General features: G+C 34.8%; 1 protein-coding gene across 5 annotated transcripts in view; it reads right to left on the bottom strand.

Moving 5' to 3' along the window:
* The window catches only part of VWA8 (von Willebrand factor A domain containing 8), a 392,879-nt gene that overhangs the window by 162,551 nt on the left and 214,294 nt on the right, over nt 1-16,034 (bottom strand). For all 5 annotated transcript variants that reach the window (XM_057494495.1, XM_036932428.2, XM_036932430.2 and 2 more), the window contains 3 exons: nt 8,340-8,415; nt 6,359-6,494; nt 3,910-4,029 (listed from right to left, as the gene is read on the bottom strand). In XM_057494495.1, coding sequence (XP_057350478.1) covers nt 3,910-4,029; nt 6,359-6,494; nt 8,340-8,415 — 332 coding nt within the window. The remainder of the gene's footprint in view (nt 1-3,909; nt 4,030-6,358; nt 6,495-8,339; nt 8,416-16,034) is intronic.

Raw genomic sequence — 16,034 nt, 5'->3', positions numbered from 1 at the left:
ATTAAATGCAAGCTATGATAACTTCAAGCTTGTATCTCACAGATTAAACCCATTCAAATACAAATGTGAAGAACAGTTTTCATCTTTTTTGCTTAAAATCAAATGCAACACTAACATGAAACTATAATTGACCCCTCATTTGTTCTCTCATCAACTGATTTATACCATATACCAAGTACTACTCTAGGTACTTTACATGTATCAGTGATGAAAACTACAACATTTCTGTCCTCATAGTTTATAAACTGGCATTAGGGAGATGATAAACAATAAATACAAATGATAGAAACTATACATTTCACCATCAATATCATCCACCACTTCAACAAGAAAAGGGTAGAAGTCACATGTTCATCTCAATAGATGCTGAAAAAGCATTCGACAAAATTCAACATCAATTCATGATAAAAACTCTCAACAAAATGGGTATCGAGGGCAAGAACCTCAACATAATAAAGGCCATATATGACAAACCCAAAGTCAACATCATACTTACCAGTGAAAAACTAGAAGTTTTTCCTCTAAGGTCAGGAAGAAGACAAGGATGCCCACTCTCTCCACTTTTATTCAGCATAGTATTAGAGGTCCTAGCCATGGCAATCAGACAACATAAAGAAATAAAAGGCATCCGGATTGGTAAGGAAGAAGTTAAACTGTCACTGTTTGCAGAGGAACATGATATTGTACATAAAAAACCCTGAAGAATCTACCCCAAAACTACTAGAACTAGTAACTGAATTCAGCAAAGTTGCAGGATACAAAATCAATACACAGAAATCTATCGTATTCCTATATACTAACGATGAACTAGCAGAAAGAGAAATCAGGAAAACAATTCCATTCACAATTGCATCAAAAAGAATAAAATACCTAGGAATAAACCTAACCAAGGAGGTGAAAGACCTCTACCCTGAAAACTACAAGACACTCCTGAGAGAAATAAAACACCAATAAATGTTAATACATCCCATGCTCATGGATAGGAAGAATTAATATTGTCAAAATGGCCATCCTGCCTAAAGCAATCTACAGATTCAATGCAATCCCTACCAAAATACCAAAAGCATTCTTCAATGAACTAGAACAAATAGTTCTAAAATTCATATGGAACAGCAAAAGACCCCGAATAGCCAAAGCAAACTTGAGAAGGAAGAATAAAGCTGGGTGGATTATGCTCCCCAACTTCAAACTCCACTACAAAGCCACAGTAATCAAGACAATTTGGTACTGGCACAAGAACAGACCCATAGATCAATAGAACAGACTAGAGAGCCCAGATATAAACCCAAACATATACGGCCAATTAATATACAATAAAGGAGCCATGGATATACAAACTGGTGTTGGCAAAACTGGACAGCTACATGTAAGAGAATGAAACTGGACTATGGTGTCTAACTCCATACACAAGAGTAAACTCAAAATGGATCAAAGACCTGAATGTAAGTCATGAAACCATAAAACTCTTAGAAGAAAACATAGGCAAAATCTCTTGAACATAAACATGTGCAATTTTTTCCTGAATGCATTTCCACAAGCAAGGGAAAACAAAGCAAAAATGAACAAATGGGACTATAAGAAACTAAAAAGCTTCTGTAGGGCAAAGGACACCATCAGTAGAACAAAAAGGCAACCTACCATATGGGAGAATATATTCATAAGCAACATATCCGATAAGGGGTTAACATCCAAAATATATAAAGAACTCACATGCCTCAACACACAAAAAGCGAATAACATAATTAAATGGGCAGAGCATATGAACAGACACTTCTCCAAAGAAGAAATTCAGATGGCCAATAGGCACATGAAAAGATGATCCACATCACTAATTATCAGGGAAATGCAAATTAAAACCACAATAACACCTCACACCAGTTAGGACGTTCAACATCCAAAAGACAAGCAACAACAAACGCTGGCAAGGATGCGGAGAAAGGGGAACCCTCCTACACTGCTGGTGGGAATGTAAATTAGTTCAACCATTATGGAAAGCAATATGGAGGTTCCTCAAAAAAACTAAAAATAGAAATACCATTTGACCTAGGAATTCCACTCCTAGGAATTTACCTGAAGAAAATAAGATCCCAGATTCAAAAAGACATATACACTCCTATATTTATCGTAGCACTATTTACAATAGGCAAGATATGGAAGCAACCTAAGTGTCCATTAGCAGATGAGTGGATAAAGAAGATGTGGTACATATACACAATGGAATATTACTCAGCCATAAGAAAAAAACAAATACTACCATTTGGAACAACATGGATGAAGCTAGAGGGTATTATGCTCAGTGAAATAAGCCAAGTGGAGAAAGACAAGTACCAAATGATTTCACTAATTTGTGAAGTATAACAACGAAGTATAAAACGGAAGGAACAAAAAAGCAGCAGATTCACAGATTCCAAGAAGGGAACAGTGGTTACCAAAGGGAAGGAGGCGGGGAGGCTGGGTTGGAAGGGAGGGACAAGGGGTTTAAGGTGCATTATGATTAGCACACATAATGTAGGGGGATCATGCGGAAGGCAGTACAGCACGAAGAAGATAAGTAGTGACTCTATAGCATCTTACTATGTTTATGGACAGTCACTGCAATGGGGTTTGTGGAGGGACTTGGTAATATGGGTGAATGTAATAACCACAGTGTTGCTCATATGAAATCTTTAAAGATTGTATATCAATGATACCTTAATAAAAAAAACAAACTGTGTGTTTCAAAGAAAAAGAAAAGCACAGTGTAGGACATCAGAAATGGTGGTAGCTGGTGATGTCAGTCAGGTAGGTCTCATGAGGAGAGGACATCTGAGCAAATGCAGAGATCTGGGGGGAGAGTATTCCAGGCAGAGGGTTCAGCTAGTGCAAAGACCCTAAGGCAAGATACCTGGCATGTTCAAGGATGAGGCAGGAGAGAAGAGTGCCTGGAACAGAATGAGTGATGGGGATAACAGCACTGAGCAGAATAGAACATAAAGTTAGAGAGATAAGAGGATGTGGAAGACATACTGTGTGCTCTTCTTGAGAAATTCTGTGCACATGCAAGCATACACATGTACACACATCCCTTTTGCCTTTTGTTTTTTATTAGTTCAAATAGTAGACAATTACACCCACTGAAACTTGTTTCACTTAATATATTTTGAGGATTTTAAAATTTAATCAGCATGGATAAACTTATCCCATTCTTTTAAAAAAAAAGTTGCATGTGTTCTATTATATGGATATGATAAAATTTCTTTATCCAGTCCCATTTGGATGGATATTTGGGTTGTTCTCTTTTTTCTTTGCTATTATAAACAGTGCTGGATTATCTATCCTTATACTTAATCATTGCACAGGTTTCCATTAAATAAATTTCTTGATGTGGAATTGCTAGATCAAAAATGCTACTAAGAGACCGAGGCTGCTTCATGTTGAGTATGAGAATTAGCAGTATCCAGAATTATCCACTTGCCACAGAGAAGAGAAGTCCTTTTTAAAGGCTCCTGATGATTATTATCATAGGGCCTCTCCAGTTAATGTCTTCCCAGGGCTGGGCTCAAGCGTTTTCATAATTAGGGGGATGAGACAAAAATCAAACACTGAAAACCATTCCTTATTTTGTGTTTCATTCTAAGAGGTCCTAAACTACAAAGTATAGTGTAATTAAGAAAACAGGCCCTAGAATCAGATGGACTGAGATATGAAGCCAAGCTCCAATGGTCATGATCTAAGTGACCCTAGAACAAAGGCTCATCTCTCTGAATATCAGATAGTTGCCTCTAAAATGGGGATAACAAATACTCTCACATGGTGGGTGGGATGATCACACAGTGGGACAATATCATTCAGCGACAGCCAAATAGCTTAGTTACTAAGACAATATTTTATTATTACTATTGTTTTTGTTATTATGATGATTATTTTTACCTAAGGTACCAAAGAAATCATTGCCTAGGAAAGGAAATCCAGGTCTGTTGGCCAGAACAATCATCCTAAAATCAGGATGAATCACTATAATATTTTCTCTTCCGTTGACACTAGCAGAATCTGAAAAACAAGAACAAAATTTGTTTTTTCTTTATTGCTATTTAATAATTCTTAAGAATATCAAGCTATAACCTTTAAAACAATATAAAAATAATAGTCATACTGTTAAATTATTAAAAAACTAAGTAATCTGCCTATAACAACTTGGTGGGAGAAAAAAACTTTCTTGAGAAAGTTTGCTTAAGAACAGAATACTCATAAAACATATACTAAATTATACAGGAAATTGCATTTCTATGTAAATTAAATGCACATCTAAAAAACAAACTTGCCCAAATGTTGGTTCCAGATGCTATTATTTCTTAAAAAAAAAAAAAAAGAAAGAAAAGAAAAAAGAATCCATAACAAAGGATAATCCAACATCGTTTAGTTTTTATCAAGTCAGAAGCTGTGTCACTTTGCATACAGCCTGACGTTATGCAGCTAAGGAGTGATTTTTGTTTAGATTATGTATCCTGAAACTTAACCATACAGAATAAAGGTTTTAAACACCGACTCAACACACTAGTGCAATGCTGATTTATTTCCAATCAAGTGATTCTACCACAGTTCTTAAAATAAGTACTTTCAAGTTGGCTGGATATTTGTTCATGCAAATGTTTAAGGAATTAAAGGAACTGAGTATTATATTCTACTGGCTGATGTGCATAGATAGAAATGCTAGTCTAGACAATAAATGAAGACAGTAAAAACTTTGTCATGGTTATTTTAAGAAGAAACACTCGTCATCCAGGTTTATTTAAATTCCAGCATTAGGCTGTCTACTGTTGATAATGATAGTTGTGAAGTGCCTGCAGTTTTATTTGAGCTGAGCCTGTAAGAACCCACACTCATCCTTTTTAATGATATCAGAAAGGAATCTTTCAGTGTGGCATATGTTCATGTGCTAATGCAACCAATAGTTTTAATGTTTGATCTGCGTTAATTTTAGTGACAAATAACAAGGGTATGTGGTCAAAGCCAAAATTTAATTAATAACAATAAAGAGTGAAAATTTTAAAAAGCAAAGAAAATGAAAAAATATAGCCCAGAAGTGATGCTTTATGAAACCATGTTCAAAACAGCTTAGGAGCTCTTGTGCTTAAAAAAAAATGTCATCGACAATCAAACTTGAGTTTAAAAACTATGATGATTCCTTTACTTCTAGAATATCCTTCAAAAATGTATCAGAAAATGTAGAGGGTTACAAGGAAACAATCACTCTTTAACTACAATTATGGTTCAGCAATTCTTTCTTGCTTTCTATTGCACTGTCCTCAAAATGCTTCTAAAAAGGGCATGCAGAATTCCAATCCCGAGTCTGAATGATCTTTCTAAGAGACAGTATTTGGACTAATTCAAATTCTAATTTATGGGAATTTATGGGAAAAACCCATAAATTCATTATAAAACCAAAATATTAGAATACTTTTATTAATATTGAGTTTCCTAGGCTCAGAAATGGCAGTCTTGCAGTGTCAATACCCAAGAAGAGCATCTCAGTGGTGATGTCCTTGCACATATTTGTTGGGGTCTTATTTACATGCTCACTTCAAATATTGAAGATCTGAGTTATTAGTTTCAATGTGCTTGGTTACCCTGCTACTGGCTATATCTTTTCAATGGCTAGCTATAAACTGTCAAATCTTTTCATGACATAAAAATTTTAAATTAGAAATTAGAAAATGTTCTCACATTGCATTAGACAAGCTTACTTTTTCCTTGTAGGTTAAAGACCTACGAGATTCATCTAGCTACACTTTCCCTAACAAAAACAAGAAAACAAATGAAATAAAAGATTATCCAAAACAGAGGATAATTTCTTCCTGAAGCAGGTGTGTGTGTGTGTATAATATATATGAATATACACACAACATATATTCACACATGTATATGGCAAATATATATATAAAATAAAATGCCCAGCCTATTTTTTCTAATTATTCTGAGCTAATAACAATAATTTTAATATTGTGAGTAATAAACATACACTAGAGCTTTAAAAATTTCCAGATAACAATGAAAGAAAATAAATTGCACAAAAATGATTGAGAAATGAGTATAATAAGGAATCTGTGTTGCTATTCTAGGAGTGGAAAAATATGAAGCTTATTTGTCCTAAAACTGCTGTTGAAATCTTCAAAGATGGTTTCTGGCTATATAAAAAGTAAAACTGATTAGGCTAGATTCAGACATACTTGATTATTACAAGTGATTGTCAATACAGACAACTTAAGTTATACCAAACTTACGCTTTTTACTTGTGAATAAGTAGCCAGCTAAGTATGATTTGATACCAGAGATTTAAACATTGCATATATTGAAAGAAAAGTTGCTTTATTATACTCACTTGCAACAATGCGTCTTCCATCTGCTAGAATCATTTCTCCATTTTCTACCAGAGTTTTTAAAATACAGGTGACGTTTGTTGGGGCTTTGTCTGCCTCATCTACTACCAGAACATGACCCAGCTTTACTGCTTTAACCTTTGAAAAAAGAACACTTTTGTAAACAAAAAAAATGAAAGCATTAAAAAATTTTCATTTTTTAATCAGTCAGTGTTTTGCATTTATAATAGTAGCTGGTGTTATTTAAGTTATGGAATACACTATTACAAAAAAGTATGCAGCAGAGCTGGAACAAAACTTATGGATCTCTACCAAAAACTTCACATAGTTACTAAACTTGTAATTCTGCAGTCTCATCACTTTATTTTCCTTTAGCATCATCATTATTCCTGTGTTGGTGATGCCCACAATATCCCACATCCCAGAGCAGGGGAGATTTAAAACAAGTGTAAGGGTGAAATGAAAGAGCCATGGGGGTTAAGAGGAGTGGATATTAGCACATTGCATTTGTTCCGGCTCTAAAAGAGCATACAATTTTAACAGATCAGAATGGAGGGTAAAAAGGTGAGTATTCAAGACCAAGGGAATCAGTGGTCAAACTCAGGATACCCTGGAGCCTAGGGGAGGAGAGAATGTGAACACTCTATTGTGGCTGAAGCCCAGATTAAATGCAAGAAGAGATGAGAACAAGGTCTGAGAGGGTAGATCAGGTCTCTAGTACTAAAAACCTGATTGCCAGACCAAGAAAATCTTTACCTCATTAAGCAATGGGATGTAATTAAAGATTTATGAGTTCAGACACAGTAGGAATGGGGCCTGGAGCTATGCTTTAGGACATTTAGTCTGACAGCAATATGCAGTATAGACAAAAGGGGATGACCTTAAAATTTGATTCAAATGTGATTTGAGGACCCGATTTTAGCAGAGGCGGCATGGGAAAAATGAGAAAAAAAAAAGAAGCATTAGACTGATAGGAAGACTTTTTCAGGGGTATAATCTATAGTTTGGGCAACTAGTTAGTTAAGAAGAGGGGAGGGAAAATTAAGAAAGAGTCCTGGGTCTTGGGTGACTGAGTGAATAAGAGAAAGGTAAAAGCTATGAAAAAGTCTGAACATTTTTAGAGAATGGATAGGACGAGATACTCAATGAATTTAAATGTAATGCCAAAGGTTATTTTTTTAAATAGCAGTAAATATAACAAAATGGAGATCAAAAACTTTTCATTACACAGTTTTGGCAAATATTTTTAAGGAAATAAAAACTAAGAAATAGATGACCCCCTCTACCACAAATATTTTGTTCCATATTCCAAAAAAACTGATAAAAGATTTTCTTTTTAATTTTAGGATAAAATTAACTGATTAAAAAAAAAAAAGAAATTGTGTAGCTCTACCCACAAACCCAGCTTTACATCCCTGTTAGGGTAAGTCAGGCCTAACCTGGGAGAATTCAGACAGGAGATCCTAAAGACGCCACTACTCACCAGGGTCTGGGTCACAAAGGTTCTCATAATGGCTTTTTGTGCCATTGCTACAAAGGAGTTACCTACACAGTGAGGCATGTGTGGCAGGCCAGGATTTCTTCTGATCTCATGTAAGAAGCTGAGGAAAAGATCTTCCCAGCTGCCCAAAACATTGGACTAATATTTTATTCATTAAAATCATTTCAAAAAACATTCCAGGAGCATTTTCTAATTTCAAACTCTATACATTTGAGAACAGCAGCAAACTTTAAAAAAAGAATTATGGAATGGAAAAAAAAACCATTAGGGGATTCTATCATTCACTAAATCTCTCTGCAGAGAGAACACAATAAGAAAACATTATTTTCCCAATAATTTGCTAATCCACTCCCTAAATGATATGGGTGAGTGCTTCCCAGTTAAGACTGAAATATACTGGGAGCCATGGGACATTTCCCCCTCTCAAAGGCTGAAATACAGTTGAGAATATTTATATAATTTTATAGAATCAGATTACTAACCAAAGGTGAGTCTTCATATACAATAAGTCCATCTTTAACAGAAGGCTGAAGAGTAAGGGTTTGTACCGTGGTGTCCCTAAAGTTAAAACCAATATATTTTATAGTTAGTAAGGAAATAAACTTATGTTTGCTCATGTATAAAAATACAACACAAAAGAATACTTTTTTTCTTTTTGTTCACCATTCTGCTTTTCCCAAAATGAGTAATAACTGCAAGTGAAGTTCCATTCAGCAACAGTACTTTATGTAAGCATAAATTACAAGGATTTGGGAATTAATCCAGATTTACAGGTTACCCAGGTTCTTTACTTCTCTTTTTCCTTCTGGTAATTTCTCTTGTGACCGTTTCACTCCTCAAAATCACCTTGTGAAGGTGAAGGAGAGAAACTAAAAATATGTATTTGTATCATATGTATAATACTTATATTACCTTTAAATAATTTTGATGGCAAGTTTGTGATGGCTGACATGCTGACATGGCCACTTAAAGCAAGTCTATGGCTTAATCTGCCATTCATGAGGCACCAAAGCCAGTTATTACTTATATATTACTTAGGTAAGTAATAAAATTCAGGAGGAGGATCGCTGTTAAAACACTTGGGAAGCACAGCACATGCCAGACACGAGTGTAATTACACGTCAGCTTCAGCTATTTGCTTCTGCGACCATTGCCGCTGCTGGGACTGACAGTTCCCTGACTAACCTCTACTTGATCTTCAGGATTTCAGCATAGGTGGTTCTTCTTAGAAGTCCTCTCCTTGATCTTTTTTAGACCAGGTTAGGTGGCCTTGCTGTATGTTCCCTCTGAGCCCTGAGTCTCCCGTATCTTAGCTCTTTACACACTGTATTGTAGTTGCTTATTTTAATATCAATCTTTCCATGCTGATGGTAAGATTTAAGAGTGTGGAGCACATCTACCTCTCCTCCCTTATCCTGTCCCCAGCATCTAATAAATATTTGTTGAGCAAATGAGTGAATATTTCAACAAGTATCTGTTGAAAAAATAAATAGAAGTTGCTAAAAGTTAAAAAATCAACACTGTAACTCAGTGCAACACACACTGTATGGACTTCCAAATTTATTGGATGGAAATTTTATTTTTGACAGAGAATATGGAACTACAGAATACATTTTAGTAAATTCGGGGTTAGACATTAAGGCTGACTCTCAGAGGTAAGGAATTTTCCTTATTCATTTATAGGTGTCTATCAGAAACTACAATTATGCTGAGAAATACAGTCAAGGGACTGAGGGAGAGATGGTTTATGCCCATCAGAGACTCCAGCTGGGTTGAATTTAGACTTATTTATTATTGCAGGTAACTTCCACATCAGATTCCTCAATTACCAAGGCTGGAGCAGGGATGTTGGCAATACAATTATTGACATTTACAATTTCTAGACTACCTAATTTATTTTCACCTAGCTGGAAGGCTTCTCCCTCTAATCTGACTAAATGGTGATTGGTTTCTTTAGTTAATCCCCCGGGGTTCTGGCCTATTGCCGTTCCTGATCTCTGTTCAAGCTCCCACCCATGATCCTGGCTCTCCTGGGCCTGGTGCCTGTCCCATGACCTACTGGTTCCTATGGCCCTACCACTACACTTCACACAGAATCCAATGTTATTCTTTTATCTTTGCTAAAACTTAAATTAAAATGTGTTTAAAATAAAACACTGGGGGATGCTAAGGAAAGTGAGAATATATTGTGACAATTTATTGGTGCTTGTCAACTTGTAGTATGAATGTTTCTTATGCAACATAATAATATATAATCAGATATCCATTTCTGTATTTCTGGGTCTTATCAGCTTACTGTAGAACACACTTCATGCTATCTTCTGCTAAAAAAATTAATATTTAGGACTTTAAACAAATAAGAACAGTTTAATTAATCTCACTTAGATTCAGTTTTAATATTCTAGCCATACAGAAGATGGTGGATGAAGAAAAGAGATGTGCTCACAGATTTTTATAGCAATATAATGAATTTCTCACCTCAGCTGTCACTTATTTAATGAGCAACAACATGACACCTTCCAGAACCAAAATGGAAAAGGAATTCTTATATCATTGTCAGCAGAAAGAAAATTCAGTTGTTACCTTAATAATTATAGTGCTTCATAGCAGATTTAACAAAAGGAAACTCAAGCTGCATTCTAATTTTTAAAAGGCAAGTGAACTTGTTCTATAATACTTGAATTCTGATAGTATACAACTTGCAAAATTAGATTTCTCAAAAGACTTTTACACTAGAAATAAAAACTATAGGTTTCAGGGAGTAAGCATAAATCAAATGTTTTCCAAAAAGGACTACAAATGAGGATAAATAAAAATGGGGATCATGGCTTTCAGTGGAACTGTCTGTGAGAAAGAGGAATTTATGGAAAAGAGTGGTTTCATTCTATTCTTATTATTGATCCTCCATTTTATACATCAAAGGAAAAGCAAAGGCTAGTAAACATAATACAATATTTAGTTAAAAAAAAATAGGGTGCTTATATGTAAGTTTCCCTGATTATATAATGGTGGAAATAATGCACAATCTTCTGCATGGTACTTCAAGAAAAAAAATCTTGTTTTTCAAGATATCTTATTATAATAAACTTATTATAAACTCCAACTTAGTAAGTGGTAAGGTGACTACTATTGCTATGGGTAGCATGTAAATTGACTCTTAAAGACAATATAATGATTCTTTTTTCAGAAAAGATTTTATTGAAATCACCACTCTGTATAGGAGCACCTTGTATCAACATAATTAAGCACTCAAAAAAGGCAATGACTAAGAGAATTATTATTTTTTGCTACAATTTCAATTCTATTGGGATTTGTTCCTCTAAAAAGAGCAACTTTGAAACATAAGGTTATAAAAGATTAAATAGAGTCAACAATTTCAACAATTTTGTGGGAAGAAATGCTAAAACACACCTCAGTCACATTTCCTTGGCCTAAAGCTTCATAAATGATAGCTTTCCAGTAAATAACAGTTACCAGTAATGCTTGAATTAATTAAAGCATTCAGCAAATTGCTGACATTTATGTTAGCACCAGTTGTTCTCACTTCTTACTACCTGACACTAAAGTTGTCTTATCAGTTAAAGCCTGGGTTGATAAAGGCATTATGGTGCTAAATTCTATTCTTCTAACTTTGTGATCTTAAACTTTTTTTTAATTGGAGTTACTAATGTTTCAATAGATGCAATAAAAGTAATTAGATTGTATAAAGATTAGGTTTTTGTCAAAATAAGGAAAGACAATTGGCCTCTGGAGAGCAAGCACAATCTGTTCTTGAAATGTTGCTTGTAAAGGTACATCAAGCTAACATCTTCTAATTTATTGAGGAGCAAAGATCTCAAAATAGTAATGTTTATTTTGAGGATAATATTGTAGTACATTGTATTTAAACTGGTTTATGCTTAGCTCTTTTTTTTAGATAAACAATAATAGTTAAACATAAAAGTGAAGGACTAAAGACGCACAAGAGCTGCAAAGAGCTGATAAAAATCTCTAACTTTATATAGTGCATTAAAATAAAAGTGGCTATAGGGACAGTCCATTGATTAATACAAGCCAAACATGAGAAAGGAAAGAATACTGCATGTAAGAAGCACTTAACAAATATTTGCTCAGTATTTTAAAAGGAGGGATGATTATGAAAACAGAATTAAATGGAAATTTTTGCCAGTAAGTGTAGGATAACACTACTGACAGAAGTAAATGCTACTGAAAGATATTTTCAAGTGAAGAAGATTTCATGCCATCATCAAGAATATTATTGCCACAGGCTTATTTTAAAACAAGTAATGAAATAAAGGTAAGGAGCATTAGTAATATATCACTAATAAAACAGAGTAATACTTAGATATAGGTGATGCAAACAAATGTAAGAATGAATTGATGTTTGCAGACATTCTGGGCTCTTGGCTGAACAGCAGCACACCACCTTTCCCCTGCCTAGGAAAGGCAAATTTATGTCACCATGTTGGGAAAAAAATTTCCCCAGGCCCTCAGACAGAAACAGCTATAATAAGTGATGTTTCCATGTGATACAAACAAAGGAAAACACGAACTAGATATGATCATTCATATATTAGTTAAAAACGAGCACTGGCCTAAATCTAAGTTCTCCTAGTTTTTGGTCAGTCACTTACCCACTTGAAGTCCAAGATTACTCAGCTCTACAGAGGGAATTAGAATATATGAGGGAATATAGTAGAGTAAAAAGTAAGGGAGATAAAAGTGGAGAAAGAAGTAGTATTATTTATACGTGCTTTGAATGCTTTGGGGGAAAACTTCTTTAATAAGATAAGCAAAATATTATTTCTGCCACAGTGAATTAAAAGATTCTAGCTCTTAAAATAGCTGTTTTGGAGAACAAGTAGTTTATTTAGTAGTCAATCACTCATCACTAATATGTCCAGATGCAAAAAATCCTAACAAACCATAAAAGGAAGGAAGACATTAGGTGGATAATATTTATGGAAGGAAGTTTACTGTAATGCAACACTTTGCTCTTCAGAGGTAAGTTCTTTATGGGAACAGCAGGTAAAAAATAGCCACAGCAGAGCGTCATCTGATGGAAGCTAAACATTTTAAAAAATGCTTAGTTTCAAAATCTACTTTTCTTCCTCACCACATATCCTAGCTCTGTATCAACAGTTACTTAAAAAGAAATTCCTCCAATATTCAAAGCCATACTGGGAATCAAATCTGAAAGGTTTGTAAGTTGTCTAGTCTTTAAAAATAAATCTACTAAAACGGTATATTAAAAAATTGGATCTTTTATCTTTTCTCCAAAAACTAGCTTTCTAGCTTGGTAAATTTTGGGGACTCAAAATGACATAGTTTCTTCATAGGAACTAAATTTCCCCTTTTCCAGACTGAAAAGAAAAGCAGTATGCAAGTCCCTTATTTCCTTTTTCCCCTGACATTAAACAATGAATATTCTAATCAGTTTTTAAAACAGAATAGAAGAATGAGATGCAGTTTACAATAAAAAATTGAATGAGTGGGCAAAGATGCACATACAGATGAAAACAGAGTATGAGACTGGTGAATACTGTGTCCATGGAATAAATCTTTATCAGAATGATAGTATCTAATAATTTATATATTTTTAAAAGCCTCATTGAGTAACAGCATAAAAGTGTGATAGAGTCAAAAATTCATAAGTGAATATGTTTTCATATCAGGACATTCCATCCTCTTTCATTCAATAAATATTTATTCAACATCTACTAATGGGCACTGCTTTACATGTTTGAGAAGTATCTGTGAACAAAACATGCAAAAATTCCTTCCCTTGAGAAGCTTAAATTCATGATATATTTAAATGCACTTATCTTCCCGAACTAATAATGCACCATCTTTGGCAGAGTATGAACTAGATCTGGCATGAGATTAAATATCAAAGGACATTTTACCACAGGCAATTCAAAACAGAGTTAAAGGAAGTATGTTTGATCTCAGCCCACTGCTGTTTAAGTCTATCAGAAGACTTAAATACACCAGCTCTCCATGAAGCTAATTAGGACTGCCTCTTTTGGCTAATAACTTAAAATACATTTTTCACATAATATTTATTACCTAAAGCTTACAATGTAAGTTTGTATATATCATATTATTTGGTATATTATAATAATAAATTATTTTGTCTTCATCTCTGGTTGTTCATCAACTTGAAAAATTCCCAGTGCTCCGGTTTTAAATTTATCACACTTGAATCACTAAAGTCAAATAAAAAATTATATGTAAATAAGCCTTATATTTGGAGAACTCTTAAATTACAGGAAATCTATGGTTAAGTTTTCTGTAACGTACCCATTTCATTAAATTTTTATGGTAAATTTTCTTAAAGGAAGACAGTTCTACATCCTAAGAAAAACCAATAAATATTGCTTTCAGTAGCAAAAGTTCAAGAGTTCATTTCAACCCCAGTCTATTTTCCAGAGTCATTTTAATGGCAGAGGAGAAGGAATTGGAGGGCAGAGGGCGGGAGCACATTTCTTTGTCATCTTGTTTTACCTTAACATTTGATGAAGACTTTGAATGCTCTTCCACAGCACGCCCAACTGTTTCACTACAAAACTGTTTCAGTCACCGTCAGGAAAACAGCGACGAGGAGCTGAACCCACACCTTCAGGAAACCAGGCTGAGCTGAAGCGCTGACGCTGCCCGGCAAGTTCACCATCTGGACGCTTTTTCTCGTCTGTTATCTATCGTATTTCTGAACCCAAATTTAACTGAATAAGTGGTTATAAATGGCAACTGTTTTCACTGGTCTATGAACTTTGTCAGGAGAATCCCTGTGGAGAACCTCCAAAATGAGGCCAAAAAAAGGCAGTATGTGTAGCATTTTGACTTGTGCTGGTGGGCATTTCAATAACTGCACGTTTTCCAGAAATCAAAGAGCTCCTGTCAGCTTGGGACTTGAAAAGTTCTTTCCTTTCCAGGGCAATCTCTCCTGCTCTTTCACGATGAACATGAGGGTGTGGCTCCTTTGTACTGTTCTCTCATTTGAGTTGAGGTATTATTGCTATTTATTTAAGGTTAGTCATAGGATCACTAAAGCCACATCAAAAAGAAAAAAAAGCACTTAATACACAGATGAAACTTAAAAAAAAAAAAAGCACAAGGCATGTTTATAAAGGCAAAAGACTGGAAAGAGGCTACTGACGGTCAGTGCTGCTCAAATGTTAAATTCTCAGTGAGGCCTTCCCTGGCCAACCTAGTAAAAATTGTAAACTCAACTCCAGCCCCTTTCCTGCTTTATTTTTCTCCATGGCACTTACTATCAAACATAAACATATTTTAATTATCTTGTTCCCTCTCTCTCACTAGCAACTAGAATATAAACATGGAGGCTGAGGTCGATAGCTGTTTTGTTCCTTACGTAATTACTCATGCTAAAAAATGGCCAACATATAATAGGCATTCAATATAATCAGCTACTTCGGTCGCATACCTTACGGTCACTGAGTTACCGAGTTAATGGCAGTTCCTTAAGCATTGTGTATAACGGTGTGTACTTTCTCTGGCAAGTTTTTTCTTCCCTTCTCCTCACTTTGCCTGAAAACTGTTAGACTCATTCTTTAAAGGCTCAGCTCAAATGTTGCCTCCTCTTCAAAACATTACTTATTTCTCACTTCTGTCTTCCCACGGAACTACCTGTTCCATAGAAAGTAAGCTACACTTAAGAAACTTTAGTTGCTCATGTGACTGTGTCCTCAAAAGGCATACTATCCATAGACAAGGGATATCATCTTTTTTTATATATATATACCCACTGCCTATCACATGCTTCATAAATTCTAGGCATGCAATAAGTTTGCCCAAAGAATGAATGAATGCATGAATGTATTAAACCAATATGTATTTCCAATGTGTAAAGCAGATTATTAGGCATGAAGAGTTATAGAATGAATAATTCTTTATAACAGATCTTGTTCTCAAGAAGCTCACAAGACAGAGATAAATGTAAGACAAATATAATTCATGTCAGTACATGGTAAGAGCTATAATAGAAAGTAAAACAGTTCAATGGGACACAGTGGAGAAGACAATTCTGACTGCAGAAAACAGGGTCTTGATGATTAAACATGATTTTAATTGGCAGGGAGGGTGGAAGGTACTTCTAGGCTGAGGAACAGACAAACATGTATTAGTTTGCAGGTACAAGAAAAGTTTGGGGGAAC

This window comes from Manis pentadactyla, chromosome 17 (genome assembly GCF_030020395.1).
Source record: "Manis pentadactyla isolate mManPen7 chromosome 17, mManPen7.hap1, whole genome shotgun sequence".
NCBI classification, from domain to species: domain Eukaryota; kingdom Metazoa; phylum Chordata; class Mammalia; order Pholidota; family Manidae; genus Manis; species Manis pentadactyla.
This window is presented reverse-complemented; position numbering and strand designations above follow the sequence as displayed.